This window comes from Euprymna scolopes, chromosome 6 (genome assembly GCF_053919585.1).
Source record: "Euprymna scolopes isolate OS-2025 chromosome 6, ASM5391958v1, whole genome shotgun sequence".
NCBI classification, from domain to species: Eukaryota; Metazoa; Mollusca; class Cephalopoda; order Sepiida; family Sepiolidae; genus Euprymna; species Euprymna scolopes.
Window position 1 is genome coordinate 106,616,095 of NC_136487.1, and position 23,175 is coordinate 106,639,269.

General features: G+C 33.7%; 1 protein-coding gene across 3 annotated transcripts in view; it reads left to right on the forward strand.

The window, feature by feature from the left end:
• Positions 1 to 23,175, forward strand: part of LOC145277838 (uncharacterized) — a 125,672-nt gene that overhangs the window by 18,280 nt on the left and 84,217 nt on the right. For all 3 annotated transcript variants that reach the window (XM_080129764.1, XM_080129766.1, XM_080129765.1), the window contains exons 2-6: positions 1,704 to 1,830; positions 2,415 to 2,480; positions 3,787 to 3,831; positions 5,607 to 5,661; positions 8,306 to 8,440. In XM_080129764.1, the coding sequence (XP_079985890.1) occupies positions 1,704 to 1,830; positions 2,415 to 2,480; positions 3,787 to 3,831; positions 5,607 to 5,661; positions 8,306 to 8,440 (428 nt within the window). The remainder of the gene's footprint in view (positions 1 to 1,703; positions 1,831 to 2,414; positions 2,481 to 3,786; positions 3,832 to 5,606; positions 5,662 to 8,305; positions 8,441 to 23,175) is intronic.

Consider the following 23,175-nt stretch of genomic DNA (forward strand, 5'->3'; position numbering starts at 1 on the left):
CGTGGAGAAATAAAAAAAAAATCCAAATTTAATGATAGTTTGGAAGAAACTATGGTAGCCTTTACAAGATTAAATTAAGTTCATTTAGTCCTGCAAATTTCCATGCATTTTTAACGTTTGTTTTGATGATTAAAGAATCAACTTTATAAGAGTTTAATTCTTTTTTCATGATATATAACCCCCAAAGTTAAGCATGATGAGGCTAGCCAGTACCAGATGGGTGACCATTTTATGAATGCGCCGTATATATTGGAGACAACCCCTACGTCTAGTATCACGCTTGATTGTCTTGACCTCTTACAATCAGGACCAAGTGTTTTTGGACGAGAGAGTGTGGTAGATGCAATTCCCCTACACTTTAAACTAAGTCAAACGCAAGTCACAACAAAAAAGGGGGAGATAACAACTGTTTGTAAATATCAACAACTGTGTGTAGGCCTTATGAGCTACCATAGGTGAGGTAATATCACATAACAACTTGCAGCACGAAATTATCGTATTTTTGCGAAATAAACAGTTATTTATTGATTTTTTTTTTTTCTTTTTCGGTATCGATTCGTCAAAGCATTTCCTATTTAATGGTATATTAGCAATATTGGACTCACTAAAAGAAAATTATTAATTTATTTTTCGAAGATTTAAAAGTAGTGTTTTTCGTAAAAATAATGACTTTTTTTTTTTTTTTGCTAATCTGAAAGATAATAATCAACGAATTTAACACTTCAAAAACAAAAGATGAAAAACTAAACACATTCAAAATTCGGATTTTTAACCTTAAATTTTGATACGTGCGCAGTTGTTTTTTTGTTTGTTTTATCTACAATCCTCACCCTCCCCACAATACAATATATTTTGCTCAGTTTCGGCTGATTATTTTAAGCATATTTATAACCACAAATAAAGAAGGGATTTAGGGGGAAAAAAATATCTCCCTCTCTCTCTCTCTCTCTCTATATATATATATATATATATATATATATATATATATCGATTATGAAAAAAAATAGTTATAAAGTTCATTTTTCATTAGTAATCAGTGAAAATTTTGTATTGCTTGGATAATTACTTGATTTTTGGTAGATTTTTAACTTTTATTTTTTATTTGAAAACTAACGTGTTTGTTTGAGATGTAAAAAAAAACAACAACAGCAACAACAAAAAAACATCATTTGTCAAATATGACTGGATTAATCCATGAAAGTTACTTTCTATCATTAATTGTTAAGAATTATTTTTTCTGCTAATTGAAGATTACTACATGAAAAAATAATTGCTTTTTCAATAGTATTGAAACATTTAAGATTAATGATAGTTTTTACTATCACCAGTGTGTTCATAGCAACTTCCTATTATATCCATAAAATAGGAAGTTACTATAAACTGGAAATTTCTTGGAATATTTAAATCCATGTTTATTCTGAAGAAGTACTGATATTATGCACAAAAAAGCATCCATTTTAAACATTAAAATTTTCATCTTTGAAAGAGACATTTCTGTTTATCTGTTTTTTAAATCAGGTTGTGTTTTTCTATTGTGTGAATTGTAATTAGTATTAAAAGATGTTAATGCTGCTGCTACTATTACTACTACTATGGATATTATGCTGCATTGAAGTTATGGGAGCAATTATTGTTTGGAGTCACTCATAAAATACGTTTGTTTTTTCCTCTTAATGCATTTCTTTTTCTTTTTTTCTTTCTAGTTTTACTTGTCCATCTGGATTTGAACCTGAAAAAGTGAAACAAGGTGATCAATCCCAAATTTCAGCTTATCTGGATGAGGAGGATGAAGACAACATTGAACTGTGGATGATCAAAGCTCCATTGAATGTGAGTAGCTCATTATAAACTTAATTGGAAAAGTCTAATTGCTCTATCACATGGATTAAGTCTGCTTGAATATGTTTATATTCATAAAAATGTTGATTTGCTGTATTTCAAATTATTTGTTTCTTTCTTTGAAATTCTAACCTTGATAATTTAAGAGTTTAAAGGTTACCAAAATGGATGATTGAAGAAGTTTGTGGCAAAAAGCAATCAGATAATTTTATCAACTATCATCCTCAGCCCCTACTAAACACTATATCTCATCTCAACTTAATAATTTAACAGGCATTTGGTTAGATCGCCTTCCCAGGATTCTGGGTGAGCAGTGCTACCATCAAATGAGCTGTTTAATCACTTGGAACATCACCAAAGCATATTGCCGTTGACTGTGCTTTGAGCCTGTACATATTTTGTCATGTGATTTGTAGCTGATTGTGGATAAAGATATTTTTTGTTTTAATTATTTGAATGTCTATTGAAACCTATTTTCTTTGGCAATTTTTATGTTGCTGCACTAGTAATAACTGATAAATGTTACTTGTTTCTTTTTGTACATTTTTTAATATATTTATTTTTTTTATTTCTAGTTTGATATTTCCCTCTTATCTGGACATGAATTGGAAGAACAATTTAATATTCCTTTGGGAGAAAGAGTAAGGAATAATATAAAAATTATTTTACAATTTTTATTGAAAATAAATGCCAAAAGTAACAAATTTAATTAATGAAATTCCTAAAGATTTATTCAAGTGTTTTAATAGTGCAACACTTGTAGGGATTCACGTTGACAAGGAAATAGAATTGTAACATTTTGTTTTTAAAATTAAAGATATTTCATGAGACATTGCAAGTATCCCATGCAAATATAGCAAAGTATTTTATTTTGTAAAGAGCAGGTTACAATTTACCTTAAAAAATTGACATTAGAAGCACATTTTTTGACATTATTCATTTTTATCAAATTTTTCAAAATATTAACTATTTTATAAAGAACTGATATTTTCAAAAATATTTCAGTTTTTCTATAAAAAATTTCTAAAAAAAAAAAATGTTAATGCCATAAATTTTGATTATATCCTGTTGTCATCTCACAACATTTTTGTTAATGCAACTGCTGACTTTCTTTAAGTGCATCTTGTTAAACTTGAGAAACTGTATAGAATTTCAAATATAGTCCTTTATTTAATCCATGGGAGTAGATTGCTCTTATTATTTTATTATTGGAATCTTTTAAATGATTGATTTGCAGACGGTTATCCTCATCTCAACAACTACAAAGATGAGGATAGCAGTCTGCAAATAAATATACATTGCTCTTTTTCTGTTAACCATGGCCAGATAAATTTTTTGCATCTGTTTGAGAGTAATACAATGAATGCTCTCACTTACGATGCAAAAAATGTTTCGGTTAAAAAAATGAAAAGGGTGTGGAGGGGACATAAAAACAAAACTGGTAAAAATGTTTGGTTTTTTATCAAAAACAACCTTACTCTGTTTTGCATCTCATTCATGCTGTTCAATGACAAAATTTGGACATTATTAGGATGGACTAAGAAAACTAATGCATTACTCGATTTATTTTTACCCAAACCTCGAACTTTGTCTAAAAATATTTTATCAATAATTTCATCAAACAAATTTATTGTCAAAAGCAAACATTTCTAGAGAAATATTTTGTTGTTTTTATAATGGTTAAACAACTTCTTTACACATGTGCAATTGCTCCATAACCAAATAATTTGCAATCCTTAATGCTTATACCTGATTGTAATAAGTTATAATATGTTAGAGACACTGGATTTTTTTGTATATATAAATTGGTTATTAAGATGTAGTAAAAAGGTGAATACTGTTAAAAAATTTAGCTAAAACCATCTGAAATAAGACTTTTAAAAGTAAATTATTAGCTCCATTATAATAAGATTTGTGATTTTTAATACTCTTTTTAATGTTTTTCAGTCAGATATTGAATTTGTTGGAAAAGCCACTACAAACCATCCAACCGTATGTATTGTTTACTTCATATTAAGATATCTTCAGTGATATCATTTCTTTTATCTTTTTTTAAATATATAAAAATATTTGATTGTTAATGTGTTTTCAAAATTCTATCAAAAATGTCAAATCTAACACACACAATGTGTATAAGCTGCTGCATGCATTTACATAAGAATATATTGAAAACTTCACGTGTGTCATATATTTTCCCTTCACTTGATTCAAAGCTTATATTTCATTTTCTTCCACATTATGGTTATTAGAGCATGAACTTAACAAATGATTGACTCAATAACTTTACAGGTTATGTCTACAGTTGAAATCCAATTTATTTCAAAAGAAAGAAACTGATTTCCAATTGTGAAAAATAAAATTTATAAAATATCTTTGCTTACAAACATAGAGACAAATATGATGTGAAATACGATGCCTTGTACCAGAAATATTTACATTAATGATGCTGATTTTCCTTTGAAAACTGGTCACTTGATTCTGTAATTATCATTCCAAAGATGGTTGCTAGGGTTCTTTCTGGTCTTAACCAGTTTAAGACATACAGTCCTGATTCAATTTCTGTAATCATTCTCAAATGTTGTTCTGTTGAACTTACTCAATTCCTGTTTGTCGCAGTCCTGTTCCCCTTCTTGTTAGAAGTCCTTTGTTGTTCCTATCTTTAAAACTGCTGTCCGACCCAATTAAATATCATCTTGTTAGTTTCCTCTTTATTATTTGTAAAGTTTGTGAAAGGTTGATCAACAGCAAGCCTGTTCATTTTCTGGAAAGTCTAGGTCTCTTTAGTGATGTTCAATATGGCTTTTATGGTTTTTGTTCACAGCTGATGTTTTAATTGTTGTAACTGTGTGGATCTGTTGGTTGATAATTCAGGAAAAGGTAAAACCATTGCATTTTACATTTCAAAGGTGTTTAACAGTGTGTGGCATTCTTATGTATAAACTTTGAGATTATGGCATTAGGTTCTTGACATTATTACATCTTTCTAATTGAAGTTTGCAAGTAACTCCGGATGGTCTCTCTTCGTTCTTTTTTCTTATGCTGGTGTTCTTTAGGGTTCTATTCTAGACCAAACACTATTTTTTTTTTTCTTGTATCAATGAGAATATTATTTAGAAAATTAACATCTATGCTGATGATACCATTCTCGTGCTGTTTCTTGCTCATCTCAGATGAAATATGCAGCTAATATAATTGACGTGGGTTTATCCATTGAAATTTTCATGGATGACTCTTTTTTAAAAGAAGGACAAATCAACTCTGAAAGCTGCTGGTTTACCTTTATCACCAAATTTTTTTTTGGAGTTCATAAATTAGATCCACTACTCTGGTGCTATTGGATCAGGCTGTCTATAGCTATCGGCATCTTGAGTTAAATGTACCAAACATTAATGCTGTTGGTTTTTTTTTTCATTTCCCTCAATCATGTTCTGCAATTTTTCTCTACAAAACAACCAAACTAAACACCATGAATGAATATTTTAAGATATAAAAAATTTGAAGCAGAAAACCTTTTGCTTAAATGATTGAATCCAAAAAGTGTTGATATGCCATAAAACAATACAACTGAACTAAACATCATGTAAAAATATTGTAAGAAATAAACAACTTGAAACATTTTCTTTTTCAAAAATTACCAATTTCAGCATTAAATAACCCAAAAAAGAGTAAAACAAAACAATCAAACCAAACACCATGAATTCGAAGATATAAATGTGAAGCATATAATCTTTTTGTAATTAATATTAAATTTCCTTTTTGTTTTTCAGTGTAAAGCCTTTCAACCAGTCTTCCCCCATAAAACAAAAAATAAATTGAAAATAGGTAAGTTTGTGTTTTTATAATATGCTGACATGTTTTTTCGTATATGCGTAATCCTTATATTTGCTTCAGATTTACTCTAATTTTTTCTTGGTATTAAGAATGATCATATATATTGTGTGAATAAGTGGATCATTTTTACCTTTTTGCTATAAAGGAGTTCCTAGGACAACATGAACTCTGCAACCCCTCACTGAAATATAACTGATTGGAATCTAGTTAAATTACTCCAAACTCTTTATTTTTTTTTTCCTTTATTCAATTTATTTAGGACAAAATCCATAAAATAACTTTCTTTTCATATTATTTATCAAAGCAACATTAGATTTTTATCAAATTGATGGAAACTCTTAAAATTTTTAATGATCCCCTCTCACTACTCTTCCTTGTTAACCTTATTTTAACTATTGTCAAAATGTTAGCAATATAAAACTGTTTTATGCAAATTTAAAAATTAAATCTTTTTCTAAGCATCAGTCATGTAAAGTTTTTCACATCAGCATTACTATTGCTATCTATTATTATTCAGTACTTTGAGATATTTTGGGATCCAATGTCTTTCAAGAGCTTCATTTGATTTTATGCCTTTTTTTTCTTTTCCTGTTTTTTTTTCTCTCTTCCTTTTTATCTTGAACAAACAATTCACACTATGAGTAAAAGACTTTTGTTTAATCAAAAAAAACTTCCGGTCTACTTCTCCCACATACGTACTTGGGATTTATGATAGCAGCTTTTTTATTTTCTTAAACCTGTTTTCAGTCTTTTCAAATTTTATTACATATTAAAAAAATCTTGAGTATTCTTTTTACACAATTTTAACAGAATTTAACAGAAAAATTGAAATCAAATCAGTCGATACTTCAGCATGAAAAACAAGTATTGTAAATTAACATCTTTTATTATATCATTTTCTTCCACATAAAAAAAAAAATGCGATTATAAAGTTGGGGGAAAATATGTAGGAGTACCCTAAAAAAACTTAGCAGAAAGAAGAGAAAATAATTTTAGAATTTAAGGTGAGGGATCAGTTTCATAATGAAAATTTAATGTGTTCATTTGTCATCTTTTTAGCAATTAAAGAATTTTTAACTGATACTATGTATTGTAGATTTCTTGACCATATTTTTTTTCAGAGGAAATATTTACTGAATTGATAGTTTGCCATTAAATTTATAAATATTTTTAAAAAAATAAATCCATTGTGTATTTTCCATATTTGGCAACACATCTGCAAGTTTTCAAAGAGAACTCAAATTTAACCAATTTTTTTTTTTTTTTCGCTCAATTGAAAAGTTGCAAAATATGCCTTTTTTGATGTTCTTGTTGAAAAGTATAATCAAGATTTTTTACTAGAATTTAGTGTAAATGAAACCCAATTTTTTATATATCTGTTTAGATTCGTATAGTCCTAAACACAGAAAACTATAACTTGTTCCTTGATCATCATAATTTGTTCAAATGGAAAGCTTTTGAACTGAAAACAATAAAATTTACTGTACAAAAATAGTTATCCCAAAGATATAATAAAATTTTTTCAGTGATAAGAAATTTGGCCAACAAAAAATGTCCCATATGTCTAATGATACATGTTTTTTACTGTTTAGTAATCCAATCATAAAATATTTTCCCTGCTACTAATTTATGATTTATATTTAATACCAAAAATATTTTTCTGGCAATTGATAAAGGGTACCTATCAAATAAATATGTGCTAATATATGAGTTTACATACTGGTGTGATTTGAGTCAGACTTCTGAGAGATTTGATCATAGAATAAAACAACTTATACGAGTAAATATTCACCAGCTATTTCGAATTGACCAATTTGAGTCTTTTTTTTTTTTAATATACATTTCATTATATAAACTAAAAAACAGGTTCGAGTTGACAAATTCAAAATTCTACCATACACTGACACTTACTGTCCAACCCAAAATCTGCACAGGATTTTGGCAAGACTTATTTTAAGATTTAGATTCTCCAGGATTCATTTCTCCTTAGTGCTTTGGTGGTTATTTGTGTCACAAAAGCCATAAAAAAGGAATGTGTGTCTGTGCATAATCTATTCAACTGTCATGATTTTTTTTTTGGGGGGGGGGTTAGAACCCTTCAATATCATTTGAATATTGCCATTTTCTTTTTCAAAATTTTCTGATTTCTTGGAAAAGTTTTCACTTGAAATTAGAAATAATTTTATCTTAAATTTTTATTTTTGTGTATTTGTGTCTTTGCACACCTTTTGATCCCTCACTTTTAGTGCAACAATTTTCACTGTTGGTAATTTTAGTAATTGTTTTCAATTTCTTACACCAATCAGTCTTACATAGTTGTCTGATCTGTCTGTAAGATTTTTCTTTCTGAACAAAGAACAGGAGCCAGAATCTGCATGTGGAAGTCAAACGTTTCATAAGAACGGTTAACATGCAAATATATTCCTCTGATGTTTCTCAACAGGAGGAAAATTTTAAACACAAAATGCAACTGCTTTTGTTTAGAAAGTAAGTTAACTTTTTTCCTTTTGAAGATTTTTTTTTTATACTTTTAACTGTTTGCTATACATTTGCATGTAAAGACAATTTAAAAATGTTTGTACAACAAAAAACCTATTTTCTATAACAACATTGTTAAAACCGCTTTTTCTTCTAGGTCCTTCCTTCAAAGGATATGTGGATATTGTTCAATCCGTGAAAATCCGTAATAATGACCATGTCAATTTTCCGCAAGAAAACTACTGTGAAATTCCATCCAATTTGAAACAAAGATATATACCGTATGGATCGAGTATGTATTATTTTTATTTTAAGGTTGAAAAAAGATTTTCTGAGGAAATGATTTTCCAACTGACGGCATCTATCAATATTTAATCAAATGCGTAAACTTGAGAATTTTTAACCTAGCTCATTTAACTTATCCAATTTGTTGATAGCAATAAAAAATCAACACAAAACATCTTCATAAAAGTCTGTATTTGTACAATTGTATTATTAGCAACTTTGTTTTCAAACATGTTCAAGTTAAAATCAGGTAAATATTAGGTGAGCATTAACACTGGTTTGTTAATTACATTGAATCCATAATTTCAATCTTTGCATGTCTTTAATCCTTATTTTTATGGACAAGGTACACTTATGACCAGTATTATTTATATTGTTCTCTCTTGATGAGTTACTCATCTGGAAATCGGCTGTTCATTGCACAACTTGTCTGGATCAAATATTTTAATACTGTATTAACTGTTATCAAGCTTGTTTTCTCTATATAATGTGTCCATTATTATACTTTGATTTTTCTGTTACTACAAATGAACTAAAGAAATGGCATTTTTTTTAGCATTTGGATTCTTTTTTTGTATGTCAACAGACTATGTACTTAAAACAGCATTCATCCATCTTGATTACTGTATTCCTCATGAAGGCTGGTAAAATCAATTTAGTGCTCTCTAACCAATTTTTGTTTTGAAGACAAGACATTACTCAGTGTAGACATCTCATGAGGAGTTAATTTTGCAAAATACTGTGTCGTTTGAGAAGAAATGCTGCTATTAACACAGGCAGTGGTGATCAAAAATTTCCAATTGCCTAATGTTTTCCACTCTCATTGGCTAGAACTCACTATCCTAAAGGAGGACTGTTTGCACCAGTGCTTGATAAATTCTTTCTTTATCTTTGACCATAACCAAGCATTGAGTCAACAGAAGGTATGACATACAAGGTCAATTCGTACTTTCATATCACCTCCACCATGACTTATAGCTGTTGTTGCAGATGGGAACGAACAGTGATTAAACCAGTTGACTGTACAAAACCAGTTGACTGTACAAGTATATTCGACCCAGAAGCAAAAAGAGAACAACAAAAGCAAAAGGAAGAATAAAAAAAGCTGAAGTTTATTTAAAGATGACGAATCGCCTTTTATTTTTGAAAAAAAGAAATAAGTGCAAATGGTCAGTTCGAAAAAAGTCTGGAGATGGTGGTCAGTCCAAGTAAATCAGAATCAGCCTGATGTCAGTGGGCACTGGAAGGTTGGCGTTAACAGGATGCTAAGCTGGACATCAGTGGGTTCTGGAAGGTGAACATCAGTGGGCTGCTGAGCTGGATGTCAGTGGGCTCTGAAATAGGTAACCGGACGTTGACAGGCTCTAGAGTGTGTAGCTTGACGTTGGCTGGCACCAAAATGCTGCTGAGGGCAGCAGGTGGTGCTAGTGCAGGAAGATGTGGCAAGCACTGGAAGGCTGCAGAGGGTGCTGAAAACCTCAGGAGTGAGCTGGAGTCCTTCAGTTGAAGAAGAGTAGTCTCAGGGAGCAAGCAGACAGTAGTAGTCGCAGGATAATAGTTTGTGATTTGCATAAGTAAAAGTAGCCCTTATCAGGGCTTTTTGGGTAGCCTTGAAAAAGGCTGTTTGAACTGCTGCTGCTGCTGCTGCTGCTGAGATCCTTCAGCTGTTAGGCTCATCAACTTGACTGGGAACGTAAACGTCACATTCTGGAGGCTTCCTGTTTCCTAGCCGGATTAAGAGGATTATCTTCACATGCAGCATTATTTTTTAGACTTTTGATAACAGCAGCAACATTTTCAAGTGGTGGTGGGGGGGGGGGGGGTTATAAAAACATTATTCATTAGAGTAGTTGATGGCGGCTGTTGGCTGTGGTTTAATAGACTAGCAAAATGTTCTTCCCAGCAGATGAGGCACCGTTAAGATTAGTGATTCGAGCACTATTCTGGTTCAAGATTCAAGGTTTGGTTACCATTTCAGCATGACTTTGTGTTCGAACAGAAGAGGCTGTAAAGTTTACAGAAGCCCAACTGAAACACATTCCATTTCTTCTGCCACTTTCCTCCAGAATTTTTTTGGATCAGTGTGAGCAGAACAGGTAGCTGCACGACATAATTGTCTGAAGTCATCAGATTAGTTGCAATGGCTTGATTTGCTTTTTAATTGTTTGAACTAGTTAGATTCTTCAATCTTGTTCAATTATTTGGCTTGAGATCCAGTCCTTGTCTTTTTGTTTGGTTGTTTTGAACGTCTAGGATACCATAAATTAGAGGTTATACTTAACAATTTGTCAAAGCTTATCATAGATTTCCTCTTTAGATTTGTGTATTTTGAGATCGTTGATTGGATAGTTCTCTGTAGGATGTAATTCTGCCCATCCTGATACATGATAAAAGCTAAATTCACTATCAGTTTCTGTGCCACCAGGACACTGAACAATTAAGGATGCTTGACAATCAAAGAAAGTGGATGATTTGGTTAGCTGTGCCACCATCATTGGAGTACTAAGTAAGTAGGTGTCACCAGGATGTTAAAAATGCTTGCTGGATACGATGATGTGGTTTGTTGCAACAAAGTTGACAAGTCTTTCACAATTAACACATCTCAAATCATCCGAGAATATGACTTGCTGATGTCACCTGTGGCTGTTCAGGTATTCCAATCATTTGAGATGTGCTCAACAGTAGCCTGTAAGGTGTATAGAAATAGTTTTTATCTTGATTGTCAACATTAAGGGTAGGTGCATAGACAGCAATGAGACCAACATTGAGAACCAAATCTTAAAGCAGATACAGATCAGATTGAAGCAGAGGATATTAGTTCTCAGACAAGGAGCCATGCATTGTCCTAATACCTAAGAGTGAAGATCACTCCATGAAAACCAGAGTTATAAGTCGAACCATTGTGATATGAGGCATCCATGTTGAGGGACTTTGATTTCACAACAATTCATATCAGGAAGTCTGACTTCTGAGAGTAATAGGAAAAAATAGTTTCATGATCATTTCCAGTTGCTGATTTAACACTTACATCACTTGAGTAGTGAATGTTTTTGATGACACCTTACCAGAATTCATTGTATGTTGTGTGCATAGCATGGAGGAATGTATGGAGTATATTGAGAATAGTAGATTCACTAGCGGTCTCTAGTTATGAGTATTTTATCTTTGTTCGGAGAACAACTTGTTTGTTACAGATGATCCACAGATGCAGGGAGAAAACGGTTTGAAACCGTTGCCAATCAGATGCTTCTTGGTTTTCACCAGAGCCTTGATTAGCCTTGATTAGCCGGGTTGCAGTCCTAATTCGACTAGGTATCAGACTAATCCTTCTTTGGTGGTCCTACCAGATATTCAAGTTCACAACAGCATAAGTCTGAAAGTACTTGTTCACCTACAACCACGTGTGATAAGGAGTTGGATTTTCATATGTTATAGCAGTCTAACATTTTACATGTAGAAAAGAAGATTTAAAAGATATTTTCTTGTTTTTCATTTCAAAATTGTCAAGAAATGAATGTCTTTTTGGTTTGTAAAAAAGTCAGGAATATTTTAGATATTTTATTCCTTTAAATACAAAATCTAAAAGACATTTTCATTGTTGTTGTTTTCAAAATAATTAAGAAATGAATATCTTTTGAGGAGGAGTGGGGATAAAAGGTCAGAAATGATTTAAGAACAAGCAAAATCTAAATCACATCATTTGTATTGTTTTTAAATTCCTCAAAAATATTTTTTTAGGGCAAAGAATAATTTAGCTGCTTTCTTCGTTTAAAGTGAAACAAAGGACAAAACTGGTAATTAATAGTTTTGCAAAGAATAATTTAGCTGCTTTCTTCGTTTAAAGTGAAACAAAGGACAAAACTGGTAATTAATAGTTTTGCAAAGAATAATTTAGCTGCTTTCTTCGTTTAAAGTGAAACAAAGGACAAAACTGGTAATTAATAGTTTTGCAAAGAATAATTTAGCTGCTTTCTTCGTTTAAAGTGAAACAAAGGACAAAACTGGTAATTAATAGTTTTGCAAAGAATAATTTAGCTGCTTTCTTCGTTTAAAGTGAAACAAAGGACAAAACTGGTAATTAATAGTTTTGCAAAGAAGGTCATGTAACGTAAATAAAATCAAAATTAAAAAAAAAAAAAAACATAAGCAACGATTTTACAAAATTTTGACAAAACAACAGATGAGATTTTTTTTTTTTTTTTTTACACAGTGGTCACCACTTATCAAGGCCCGGAAGCCACTCAGAGATAAGGGTTATTGCAAGTACATTACGTTAGTGTGGAGATTTGGTGAAGTGTTTACTTAAGGGGGCGGTTCATTAGGAATTTGTTAACATTGGACTTGAAGACATTCAAGTTGTAGTCAGGTGGGAAGCAGGCAGACGGAACAGAGTTCCACAGGCGTGCAGTTCTAAGAAAGAAGCTTTGTTCATGGAATCCACGTTTTGATTTAGGCACAGATAAAGAGTGGGGGAAATTTTTCACAGTGGATTCAGCTAGACGGGTGTTTTTCGTAAAAGATTGGCGAGGGGGGGACGAGAGATTGGAGTTCAGACGAGCGCCTGCCATGGAAATAACGATAAAACAAGGATAGGCTCGCAACGTCTCTTCTGTGGGAGAGAGGTTGCAGGGTAGAGAAAAGGGCATCCCCCACTAAGCCACGAAGTCTATTTTGTACTCTGTCAAGGCAGGATAGGCTGTTTTTAGCAGCTCCTGCCCAGATATGGCAGCAGTATTCCATCCTTGGACATACTTGGCTTTTATATAGATAGAGAATTGCATCAGTAGTGAGATATCTTCTGGAGCGGTAGAAGGATCCCACCATCTTTCCAGCAACCTTGGCAACAGACTTGATGTACGTGTTCCATTTCAGATCAGGAGTAAAGGTCAAACCCAGAAGCTTGTCAAAACATGGGGCCTCACCCAGACGAGAGCCATCCATCCCAATTGATGCCAGATGGGGATCAGAGCGTTGATGATGTAAAGATAGGAGTTTGGTTTTAGATGCATTAAAGGTAACCAGCCATGTCTTCCCCCACTGAACCACGCGCTCAAGATCAGAGGAGTGAGAATCAGAGAGAACTTTGTCATTTATAGCCTTTGATGTGTTGCCGTAGATGGTCGTGTCATCAGCATAGATGTCAACGAATGATTTAAGTATGTGTTTAGGGAGGTCATTGATGTAGATCAGGAAGAGAGTTGGGCCCAGGATTGACCCCTGAGGGACTCCAGCATTAATACCGCAGGCCTCTGATTTTTGTCCATCGACCACTACTCTTATGAGCCTATCGGAGAGAAATGATTTAATGATTGAGAAAACATTTCCAGTTATACCGTAGCTGGAAATCTTGTGAAGTAGACCCTTATGCCATACCTTGTCGAAGGCCTTTGATATGTCAAGAGCAATTGCCCTAAAAAGGAAGCCTTTATCAAGAGATTCACTAATCCTGTGAGATATAACCGTCAGCACATCTGCGGTAGATCTTGCAGAGCGGAAACCATATTTTGTGTCACTAAGAAGGTTGTTTCTGCTGAGGTGGTTGACTATTTCTCTATTTAATATGGATTCCAGCAACTTAGTCAACACAGGAGACTTATTGGTCTGTAAAAGGGAGACGACTTATCACCTGAATTCTTAAATACAGGGCAAACTGATGAGGTCTTCCAGGGAGTCGGAAAGCACTTCTTCTTAAGGCAGCGCTTAAACAGTTTCGTAAGTATGGTAGCAAGTTCTGGTTGAAGCTTTTTTAACACTATAATTGGGATGTCGTCAGGGCCAGTTGCTTTACTGGAACCAAGGTTCTTGATTAGCTTGGCGACCTCATGCACGGATATTTGTATGTTACCTAGCGTGTTCTGTGTTATAGGAGGAAATATGGGGAGTTGATGGTCTTCGTCGCATAGGGTAGAATTAGCTGCAAAGTTCTTTGCAAATAGTTTGGCTTTGTCTGATGCTGACGAGATGACCTCTGGTCCATTGATAATGGTTGGGATAGAATGCACACTTCTGTTCAGGATCCTATTTGTTATTTGCCAAAACTGGTGGGAACCAAGCCGTTGATCAGCTACCTTGGATTTAACAGACTGGGCATATAGCTCTCTTGCATTTTTTATTACTCTTTTACAGTTGTTGCTGGCAGACCTGAAAGCAGCTTTAGTCTCAGTGCATCTATTACGTTGGTAGCTATGGAAAAAGTGATTTCTGTGCACGATAGCAGCAGCACATTCTGGGGAGAACCATGGCTGGCTGTTAGGTTTTTGTTGGAATTTTTTAGATGCTATGAATTGGTCTATGCCTACAATTAACCATTCGGTCAGATCTGATACTATAGAGGACACTTCCTTTTTAAACATGGAGTGTAGAGGTAAATCAGATATGAATGTACGGAAGCTATCCTAGTCAGCCATAGAGTATCGGTATATGGTACGATGGAGGCGTACGTCATCAGAGAGATACAGGTTTTTACAAAACAGCCAAAAAGACACATGGATGCAGATATATATAGCTGTTGTAGTTGGCTTCTGGGAGTGAAAAATATTGAAGAAATTGTCAGTGAAAAAGAAACCTTTTATTAAATAAACATAAGATTTGTTTTTCATGGTTTGGTCATATTTCTTTTTTTGTTTTTTATTTATTGGAATGCAACAACAGAGAAACCATGAAACTTTTTTACAAGTACAATGGCAGTACATATTTTAGGATCTTAGTAATTACTTTTTTACTGGTTTAACTTCATAATTGAGGACAATTATAATCTCCCCCCATTAATTGTCATGATACCTATTGTGCTGGTAGTTGAATATAATGCATTCTGAAATTTTTCAAACTTCAGCTGAGCCACAAATTTTATTAAGTTCGTGTGAGACATATTTCTCCAGTTTCTTTATTTTGCCTATCGCTTTGAGATTTCTGTTAAAACACCATATTTTAGAACGAGTTCTCAAACCATTGGTTATTTTATCTGATAATTTGTCATTAAGAGTCTGAGTCTTCTTTGAGGTTCATCTCCTATATAATAAAATGACTGAAAGAATTCCCCTCTGGACCAATGTATTGTAGGTTTGCAACAACAGATGCCACATGCATTAGCTTATAGCCACCGTCTTGTGTAGCTTTTGAACATCATTTTATACACATTCAGCCATGATAATTAAAATGCTGTATCTACATCACAATCGCAACATTTTTAGAGGAAGACGTGCATATTTTTTTCTAAATATTTAGTCCTACCACTATTCCCAGTTGTTACCAGAACAAATTCTACACTTTCCACAGATTCTGTGCTTTCACCGCCTGTAAATGGCTAATAAATACATAGATCTAACATAATTTTCAGTTTCTTATTCATAAATAATAACGGCTCCCTTGACAAACTCGGTCCATTCTGATTTGCTGAGCTCTGCTAATTCTCATATTCTGGAATCTAATTCTACGCTTCATAAGCGAACAGTTACTAAAATTACAATATAGCATCACTAAGAGACATATTGACAGCGTCAAGTTCGTTTCATGCTTAGGTCATTACTGTCATGTGTATGTGTGTGTTGTACTTCACAATTTGCTGGGCATTTGCTATAAACATTAACATGTCTCAAAATATTGTGTATCTACAAGTATTGAGAATATAAACAAAACAAACATTCGCCACTAATGGTTCTTTTTATAGTTCAAGTATGTTTGCATGCGTTTGTTGTTAAAGCAATTACAAAAAATAATAATAAATGTATATTAGTCGAGCAAGTAACTGCTTGGCTAAACATAATGTTACTTACAGACTACTACTTGAGTAATGAAGCCGTGGGTATGGCAAGAAAAACAAATTTTTAATTTCTTCGCCAAATATTTAATGAATTCCTTTGGAATAGTGATAATAATAATCTCCATGTTCTGTTTCATTTCAGATATTATTTTATATAATTTGGTATAATATCAATTTAAATTAAAAAAAATCTTTTTTACAAAATTGATCCTTAAGGGTTTTCCAACTGAGTGACTGTTAATACTAACATAACATTTAATAACTGTCCTAAAACTATTACTACTACTCTTTATTTCTAACAGCGGCAGACTGACTGCTTGCTAGAATTGGAGAGAGAGTGGTGAGCAAGGAAACTGCTAACTTGTGTGTAAAAGGAAGGTTAGAGTTGAATCTGCCTTAGATTTTTATGCGGAGGAGAGGGTCCCTATTCATACTGATATTTATTTATTTTTTTTTTTCACTTTCTTTCGTTCCTTCCCCCCCCCCTTCCTACCAAAATTAAAACATACACACACGCACACCTTATACAATATATAAAATAAAAACAAAATAGGTTATACTAATCTTGCATGAGTAAAATTTAAAAAAAAAACATTGGTAAACTACAACAGACTACCAATCAATACAATTTGGTTATTTAAAGGTTTTCGGGGTCGCTGACAAACCCATAGCAAAATTACTTATAGTTTTTTCATTGAAATTTGCCAGGAAAACTTTTTTGCTTCTTTTTTTTTTTTTTTTTTTTTTTTTGCCTTTTTAAAAAAAGGAAGCTCCTTAACTTTGGGGTTTTCGAAAGTTTTTTTTTTTTTTTTTTTTTTTTTTTTGTTTTTTTAGTTTTCAAGTTTTTTTTTTTTTTTTTTTTCCTTAAAAAAGATTTAATTAAATATCAAAAACGACTAGAAAAGTTTTAAAAAACTTTGGGAAGGGGGGGGGGGTCGAAATTTTTAAAAAAAATTTTTGGTAAATGTTTACTTTAACTACAACAGAACACCGACCAATAAAATTTGGTTTTTTATAGGTTTGTTATTTCAAATGTCTACTAAAAAATTTCTTGTTATTTCAAATGTCTACTAAAAAATTCTTCGATGATGTGAGAAGTCACTTTATTATGCACGTGCACGCATCATGTAAGAATAGCATAAACGAAGACGGTGGTATGGCACAAAATAGTGCGAGGGTTCAGAAGTTAATACCATGCAAACGGTAAATTTGCGACAGGTTTGAATATCAGATTCGTTGTCAGCGACACCGAAGACCTATAAAAAAACAAATTTTATTGGTTGGTGTTTTGTTGTAGTTAAAGTAAACATTTATCCAATTTTTTTTTTTAAGGAACGTTGCAATAAATAATAAAACCAATCGAAAGAAAAATTTTAGAAAACCAATGTGTTCCCAAAAAGACGTCTGCTCGCGAATCTGTTTCCTACACATTAAAGAAAACATGAATCTACCGTAAGTTAGAATAAGTAAGAGGGGACATGGAGGCAGAGTCTTTCAAAATGATCTCTAGAACTTTGAAAAATCTTCTTGGCTGGCAACATTCACCATAATACCGCATTCACACTGTGGAATTAAACCTACTTAATAAATTTCCCAAACGTTTTTATAAATGTGTGTGTGTGTACATTTTTTTTTTATATATATACAAAAACAGAAACAAGTTCACTGGAAGAAGTCTTTTTTTTGGGGGGGGGGGGGTTATCTAAATATCAAAAAGCAACTGGAAGCAAAATTGTGCAAAACTTTTTTTGGAGGGGTGATTCTTTCGTTTTTTGTTTTTCTTTGTTTTATTTTTGTTTTTTAAGAACATTTTCTATCAATAACAATAAAAAAATGTAACTCCTAATATCAAGTTAACAATACTTTAACATGTTATCCTATTCCTAAACTAATATATTAACTATATCTAAACCATACATTAACTCCTCTCTCTCTCTCATCCTGTTGCAAATTTAATTGCTTCCACTGCATGAATTCCTACCTATCCCCTCTTCCATTAACAATGAAAGCATAGCAATGTCCTTTTTTAATCACTTCGAGGAGTATAACTTTCCAGTAGATATATAACCTACTAAATAACCAATTAACATTAACTACCCATGCGAGGTCACAGAAATACCTGGTTTAGGACCCAGGCGCGGGGCAAACCCTCTCGGCCGTTTTCCTCACTCCCGCCACATCTCATCCCCCTAAACTGGACACTGGGTGCTTCAGTACCATATATGCCGGTACAGTTGGACTGGGCTGACTTTTGTCTGATGGGTTGAGGGTACCAGATTGACAGTTCCTGGCTGCTGTTTCCGAATGATAGTACAGGAGCCCTAACTCTTTGGTAGCGCTTAGAGCGGCTGCTCCATCAATAGTTGTACAATATCGGGATGTTTGTAGTAGTGCCATGTCGAGCATGAAAAGGGACCCTGCACTCATCCCCAGTGAGCTTTCCTGAGGCCACAATCCTGTAGGCAAAGACAGCTGATGGTCTACTTGTATTGCATGTCTGATATTCTGTACAACCACTCGTCCAGCACCTCTCACTCAGCCTAACTAAAACTTTTAAATAAAATGACAGTTCAATCAAAAATTATGTTTAAACCAGGACCAAACTCCAAAAAAAAACAACCAGCCTCCTCCCTTGAAGCTTGCATTTACAAATATCCGCAGGCTTAGAACTAACTGAGATGACATTGAATAATTTCTTCTAGTAAACACCCCGGATATCTTAACATTAAGTGAAACTAACCTACACTCCTCCATTCCCTCTAACCATTTTAACATGCTTGATTATCTCCCACTCTGCCGCAAGGACTCAGACATGCACGGACTTGGAGTCTATATTCGTAACACCCTCCCCCTGACTAGAGAAACTAAACTAGAATCAGATGACCAGGCCTTTATGTGCTTCAGACTAAACATGCAACATAATATTAGCTACTTGTATTTTCTCTACCGCTCTCCCTCCACCCAAGACTGTACCCTAATAAACAAAGTCTCTGACAGCATAGCTATAGCACTCTCCCTCGATACTAGCATATATGCATTTGGTGACTTTAATGTCCACCACAGTAACTGGCTTGGTTTCTCTACTGACACTGATGTAGCTGGTAGCAAAACACATAGCTTCTCTATATCTCATTCCCTATCACAGACTGTTACATTTCTGACACGTTTCCCAGACCAGCAAGATAAACATGCCTTACTTCTAGATCTATTTCTGACCACAGTTCTCGGTGATTGTACAACGAATGCCTACAGCCCACTCGAGAATGCTGATCATGCTGTAATAATGGTAGAAATCACCCTAAATTCTCGACCCTAAACTGAAGACCCACTGCTCAAAATAACGAGGTATTACAAAAAGGGTGACTGGGAAGCCATCAGGGATCTCATCAGAGATGCTCCATGGGGAAATATCTTTTCTCTTCCAGCTGAACAGTGCGCAAATGAAACCACTGAATGGTTCAAAACAGCAATTGAAGCACGTGTTCTCACATGGAAATTCTATAGCAAGCCCCACTCTCTCCAATGGTTTACTTCTACTTGTGCAGCTGCCATTGCTCAAAGGCAGCATGCATACCACAGATTCAACAGACTCAACAGTTCAAACACACAGAAGTATATAGAAGCTAGAAGTAATTGTAAGAGAGAAATAGCGACAGCTAAGACAGAATACACCGAAACCACCAGAAAACGCATTGAAGCACAGAAATTAGGAATCCGTGATTTTTGGAAAATCTACAACAGTGTAGTAAATAATGAGCAGTCAGCAATTCCCCCACTATCAAACAATCATGAGGTTGTTTGCACGACAACCAAGAAGGCTAACCTGCTTGCCAGTCGGTTTGCCTTTAACTCCACATTGGACGCATCACACCATTCCCTCTCTGACTTTCTTTTGCAGACAGACGCCACACTAGATGATTTGAAAATCACCCCTTCTCAGATACAAGATATCATAACAAACCTAGACACCTCAAAAGTGGACCTGATCTCATTCCGGCTGTGCTATTTAATCAAGCTCTAGTCCATCACTTTACAGCTACTAAACTCCTGACAGACAATATGGATTTAGGCAAGCCCGTTCCACATCAGATATCCTAACTAATCTCTGAACATATATACCATTCACTGGACAAAGCAGGGGAGAGTAGAGTGGTAGCCCTCAATATATTAAGGCTTTTGACAGGGTATGGCACGATGGTCTTTTAAGGAAAATTAAATCATATGGTATCACTGGAAGAATACATAATGTAATTAAATCTTTAAGAGAAAGATCCAGGTTGTCCTTGACGGCTGTACATTTAAACAATATGATATAAATGTGGGAGTACCTAAGGGGTCTATCCTTGGACCTTTATTAATCTTGATATTCATAAATGACCTCCCTGATAAAATTGTTTCTGAGATGGGTGTATTTGCTGATGACACCACACTCTGTAGCAGGCACGAGGGGAAAACAAATGAACACATATCTAAGAAAATGGCAGAAACACTGCAGTGGAATGGGGACAAAAATGGATGGTCACATTCAATGCTGTCAAGACTAAGCTTGTTTCCTTCAATAATTACAAGAAACCTTCTCAACCACCAATAGCAATGGCCAAGAACACATTACCCGAAAGTACTTCCTTTAAACTCCTCGGCCTAACGTTTAGAGGGAACATGAACCGGAATAGATACATTGAGAGCATTGCCAAGACTGCTGCAAAGAGGGTGGGCTCTCTCTACCGCGCTAGAAAACTACTTACGCCTGAAAGTATCCTGTACCGCTATAAAGCCACCATTTAACCATGTATGGAGTACTGTTGTCACATTTGGGCTGGTGCATCTGCTACTTGTCTCTTCTTGACAGGGTTCAAAAGATAGTCGCCAACCTGATAGATCCTGAACTGTCATCTAGGCTTCAGTCTCTGTCCTATCGACGAAATGTTGCATCCCTCTTCCTGTTTTACAAGTACTTTAATGGTGAATACTCTGACAAACTACAAGCACTTGTGCCTCCCTTGACGTGAACACCCCCGACAAACCTAAAAAGCAGCTAAATCTCACCCCTTCACAGTAGAGATCCCTAGGTGTAAGAAAGCCCTCTACTTCAATAGTTTATTCCCCAGAACTGCTAAACTTGGAACTCTCTTCCGGGATTCTGCTTTTCTAACTGTACTGACATGCAGAAGTTCAAGTGTAATGTGAACAGACATCTTGCCACTCATCTCTCTTCATAATACCCCTGCAACTTATGTCCCCGATAGTAGCCTCCTCCTTCAAAGTGGCACTGTGCCTTGTTTGGGGTGAAAATTTTAATTAAAATATATCTTTGGCATAAATTTCAAAGTAAAAGCAGCTATTCTGCACACTTTGAATAAAGTCGATTTTGGGCATTATACTTGCATTGTTGGAAATAATAACAACAAGTGGAATATTGTCAGTCACACCAACATTTCTCCTAATGTCAATTTTCCTTCCAAAATGTCCAACATTGTTGGCATTTTTTTTTTTTTAAATATGAAGGAAATAAAAAAATTTGTCAAAAAACAGGTCATATATCCAATCTAAATAGAAAAAAAAAATTAGTGGTGGCTTTCTCCTTTAAAATTCAACCATCACCTTGGCATAGCATGGGGTTGTAACTGCATCCCTGCAGGCAAACAATGGCACTGTTATGAATCATTATAACTCAATTGGAAAAAAGATTTCTGCTTCAACAAATAAATGTGCAATAAAATGTTTAACCGGAAAATTATTTTACTGAAAACTATTGATCAATATTACACTTTAAAAAGGAAGATACTAGAGTTTAAAAAAACTATTTTATTCACACTCAAACAATTCCAAAGTTTGCTCAAAACTGACTCTTCAGTGCTCAAACACTGTAATAAATGTCAATAAAATACGGAGCACTTGGAAAAGTTCACTAGAACTTTTCCTACTGCAATGAAATATGTGTGTTCAAATAAATCTATTATATATATATAAGTGAAAGTGTCTGTGTGTGTGTCTGTATACATTTTCCTACGCAATAAACTCTGTCAATTTTCAGTCTACAGACTTGAAATTTGATATACAGGGTACTGAGATTTGGGAAAATCTTTGTAATCCGTTTTTGGCCAGAAATTTGGCTGTTAAGGGGTCAAAGTTCAACAATTTGACCTTTGAGAACTCTACCAAACTCCTCCGACAATTTTAGGTCTAAACTCTTGAAATTTTAGATATAGGTTCCTTGGACATGGATCTAACTTAATAACTTGATTTGAGCCCAAAACAATAAATGTTAATAGGGGTCAAAGTTTTAAAAAATTGACCGCTTTTTTTTTTTTTTTTTTTTTTTTTTTTTGCTCAATATAAACCTCCAAACACCCGAGCAACGAAATGAAATGCTATTAGATTTATATTTGAAAATTACAATCCTCAGCAAATTAGTTCTGAAATTATGAATTTCAATCAAAAAAAAAAAAATTGTACAAATTTCAATGTAAAAACAGCTATTGTGCACACTTTTATTAAAGTTTATTTTGGGCATTGTACTTGCATTGTTAGAAATAATAATAACAAGTGGAATATTATCAGTGGCACTAATATTTCCCATAATTTCAATTTTCATTCCAAAATGTCCAACAATATTGACATTTTTTTGGAAAAATATAAAAGAAACAAATAAGTGAGAAAAATCGGGCCATATATCCAATCAAAATAGCAAAAACATTAGTGCTGGCCTTCTCCCTTAAAATTCCACCACTACCTCAGCATGGTATGGGGTTGTAACTGCATACCTGCAGGCGAACGATGGCACAACAATGAATCATTTAAACTCAGAAATTTTAAATATTTTTTGTAAATATTGCATTATGTGATACTTTTCATGTGATCCTTAGCACGTTTTATTAATAAATATAATGCTATTATTTCTGTTGTTGTTAATGTTGATAAATATAATTTTAAAAAGTTAGGTATTTTCTTGAAAAAGATTTCTGTCTCAACAGAAAAATGTT